The sequence below is a fragment of the Geospiza fortis genome, unplaced genomic scaffold, assembly GCF_000277835.1.
Source record: "Geospiza fortis unplaced genomic scaffold, GeoFor_1.0 scaffold95, whole genome shotgun sequence".
NCBI classification, from domain to species: Eukaryota; Metazoa; Chordata; class Aves; order Passeriformes; family Thraupidae; genus Geospiza; species Geospiza fortis.
Window position 1 is genome coordinate 1,666,935 of NW_005054333.1, and position 3,053 is coordinate 1,669,987.

Below are 3,053 nucleotides of genomic sequence, written 5' to 3' on the forward strand. Positions count from 1 at the left end.
TCGTGCCCCGTCAGGCGCCGCCTCTTCCCGTCCGCCCCGGCCCGGCTCCGCCGCTCCCCGGCGGCATGGCCGTGTTCCACGACGAGGTGGAGATCGAGGACTTCGAGTACGACGAGGAGACCGGGACCTACAGCTACCCGTGCCCCTGCGGGGACCGATTCCTCATCACGCGGGTGAGGGGCGGCCGGGCAGGGCTGGGGGGCAGAACGGGGTGGTGCGGCCCAGGGCCGGGCAGGCGGCGGGGCCTGACCGCTCTCCCGGCGCTTTTGCAGGAGGACCTGGAGAACGGGGAGGACGTGGCCACCTGCCCCAGCTGCTCCCTGATCCTGCGCGTCATTTACGACCAGGTGGGTGCGGAGGGAGGGTGGTCGGACGCGGTTCCAGCCGGGTCCCTCCGAGGCCCGATTCGCCGCCCCGTGGGGAAGCGCCGGGGAGCGTTTAAAAATGCCTGGTTTGGAGCTACATCTGCTGCCTGATCTCTCGTTTCTCTGTTCTTCTCGTGCCGTGTTTGGGCTTAAAAAGGCGCCTCTGCCTGGGTGGGCGTGGGATAGGATACAGAGTCAGCCACAGAAGAGCTCCTGTAGCTGATTCCAGCAGCCCTGGCAGCTTTTCTCACCTCGTAGGTGCGTTGCGGCTTTAGTGTTTTGGGAGACAAATTCGTGCTGTAATCACTCTGTTTTCCAGCCTCTGGTGTTTGTAAGGTAGAAAAGATCCAAAAACAATGTAAATCGCCTAAATGCCTGCTTGCTGTCTTTAGGAGCAGTTCATGCGGGATGAAGTCGTGGCAGAACCTTTGCCAAACAAGGAATTGGTCAAGTGCTGATGAATGCATCGTGGACTGTGCTGCTTTGGGATGAGAAAGTATGGGCATGGTGACTGCAGAAAGACTTATGGTTCTCCTTCTGGAAGTGTGTGTTGCTGTGGGATACAAGTGCAATAATTGTCTGTCTTCTTAACAAGAATGAAAGTTTGCTGGGACATTAAACACATGAATGCGTTTTGTTCCAGAGGGTTATACTTTAAATATATATATAAGTTGCTCTGTGTATTCCAGAAGACTTGGGGATTATGATTCTGATTTACAAGTTAATACACAGAAGAAGAGTGTGGAGTCAGGAAATTATAACATTTAGTCTAGCAGTGACTTCTTATCCTGTGGAGAAGAACAGGCTTTATGTGGGTGTATGCAGGCGTGAAATGGCACAGAGAGCTGAAATGTTGGCAGGCAAGGTTTGGGTGTCCATAGGACACAATGCCATACAGAATTAACTCAGTGCAGCTTCTCCCAGCGTGTGGGCTCGGGTACTTCTAGCCCATACTGAATATGGAGCGAAAACAAGAGACCCAGAGCCAACATTTACCCAGTGTTGTTAAATTCTTTGCTCCTGTAAACACGGGGAAGGTGCAATTGTCTGTCTATCTGCAGCGGGGGCAACACTTGAATTGGGGCAGATTTCTTTCTTAAATTGCTTCTAAAGTTGCTTTGAAAGAACTTTGGTAGTTGTTACCAAATAACTCTCACGTAACAGTGATACGCTTTTGAGGGTGTTGTGTGAGATGGAGTCAACTTTTTTTTACCCCTGCACAGCTGCTGATGTGCAGGGCTGGAACTCAAAGTGGTTTGTATTTTACCCCTATATTCTCAACAACTTTGTGATTTGACTATTGCAGTAGATACAAAACGGGCTGCAGTTCTTTGTGCCATTTGTAGTAAATTTCTCAGCCCTTCTTTATTAGGTGCTGTCACATCCTGGATAGGAGATGGATACATTTCACTTAATTAATAAAGGCATTTTTTAGGGTAGAAAAGAGTCATGAGAACATACTCCACATTGATTTTAAGACTGCCTCTTGAATTATAAGCGACTGCACTTGAATATTTACTTAAAATGTCCTCATTCCGGTGTTTTAATAGGATTTGATATCTATGAAGTTAAATTTGGGGAAAAGTACCTGTGAAGAGTGTATGTGGCTGTTTTGCTCCAGGCAGTGAAGATAGGCAAGTTTTATTGGATTCTTGCATTTGATTATTTTTGTTCTTACTGCATTCTGTGAATGTCGAAGATGAACATTCTAGTTACTTTAAGAAAAGGAGAGGAAAAAACCCTACATCTAGTTGGAAGTTCTGAATGCAGTAAGCACAACAAAGAGTGTTTCCATGCCTAAACCAGGAGGTGGCACTCGTGTTCCTTTGACATATGTGCTTAAAAAAAATAAATGTTGTGGTACTTTGGTTAGCTATGCCTTATCAAATATTTATTTTGACTATTTAAATAAAGATGTTTAAGATTCCATCAGTGGTTATAATGGGCCATTACTTATTCTGTTTCTGCACCAGCCATAATGATTTCCAGAGGTCTTGAGTTGCTGCTGCTGGGGTGATGATAGTGGAGGTTTTTCACATTGGTTAATAAAAATCGTTTCAATCTATCAGTAGATGCTGTAAAGCAAACTTACAGGAACCCTACCTAAGCCCCTGCTCAGATTTCTTTGGCATAAATACCTTAATGATTTTTCCACAAGTATTCTACATAAAAGGAATTGTAGCAATTTTCAAATGCAAGACCAGGGAATGTATGCTCTGATCTAAGTAAGTTGCCATCTTTTCTTAAGTGTATCATCTCTAAAAGTACATAGATTTTGAAGAAATCATTGACCAGATTTTGTTATATAATGGAGGTCAGGCCCTTTCTGACTTAGGAAACTTGTGTAGAGGATTATTTGTACTCTATATGGTTAAATTCCAGCATGGTTGTAAAAAGAGTTTGTCAATTGAATTTTACTTGGCAGGTGCCAAGTAAACATGGCATGTAACAAGTTTTTAATTGGTTCTTACTGGTGTTTCCCACTCATCTGAAATACAGGTTATGGCTTTTTTAAGAGTAATTTTAGCAGAATTAATTTGTTTATTACATTAGTTGGGGACTGTCAGGGCTTGAGGTTTCTTGCCTGGTGTGAATAGGGTCCAAGTTGTAGAATGCAATTTACATGCACAGTGAAATTACTTAATCACATAGTGTATGTATCAAAGCTTTAACAAAGTATGTTTGCAT

General features: G+C 44.4%; 1 protein-coding gene across 1 annotated transcript; it reads left to right on the plus strand.

Moving 5' to 3' along the window:
• Positions 1-26: 26 nt before the first annotated feature.
• DPH3 (diphthamide biosynthesis 3) lies at positions 27-2,294 on the plus strand. Its single transcript, XM_005421721.2, has 3 exons — positions 27-173; positions 273-347; positions 758-2,294. Exons 1-3 carry the CDS (start codon positions 66-68, stop codon positions 821-823), a joined length of 249 nt encoding a protein of 82 aa, XP_005421778.1. The 5' UTR covers positions 27-65; the 3' UTR covers positions 824-2,294.
• Positions 2,295-3,053: the final 759 nt, after the last annotated feature.

Bases quoted from the DNA above. Each gene is read 5' to 3' on its own strand.
- DPH3 (XM_005421721.2), top strand. From the start codon at position 66: ATGGCCGTGTTCCACGACGAGGTGGAGATCGAGGACTTCGAGTACGAC. The intron at 174-272 runs GTGAGGGGCGGC...GCGCTTTTGCAG, and splicing joins ACCGATTCCTCATCACGCGG to GAGGACCTGGAGAACGGGGA. The intron at 348-757 runs GTGGGTGCGGAG...TGCTGTCTTTAG, and splicing joins TGCGCGTCATTTACGACCAG to GAGCAGTTCATGCGGGATGA.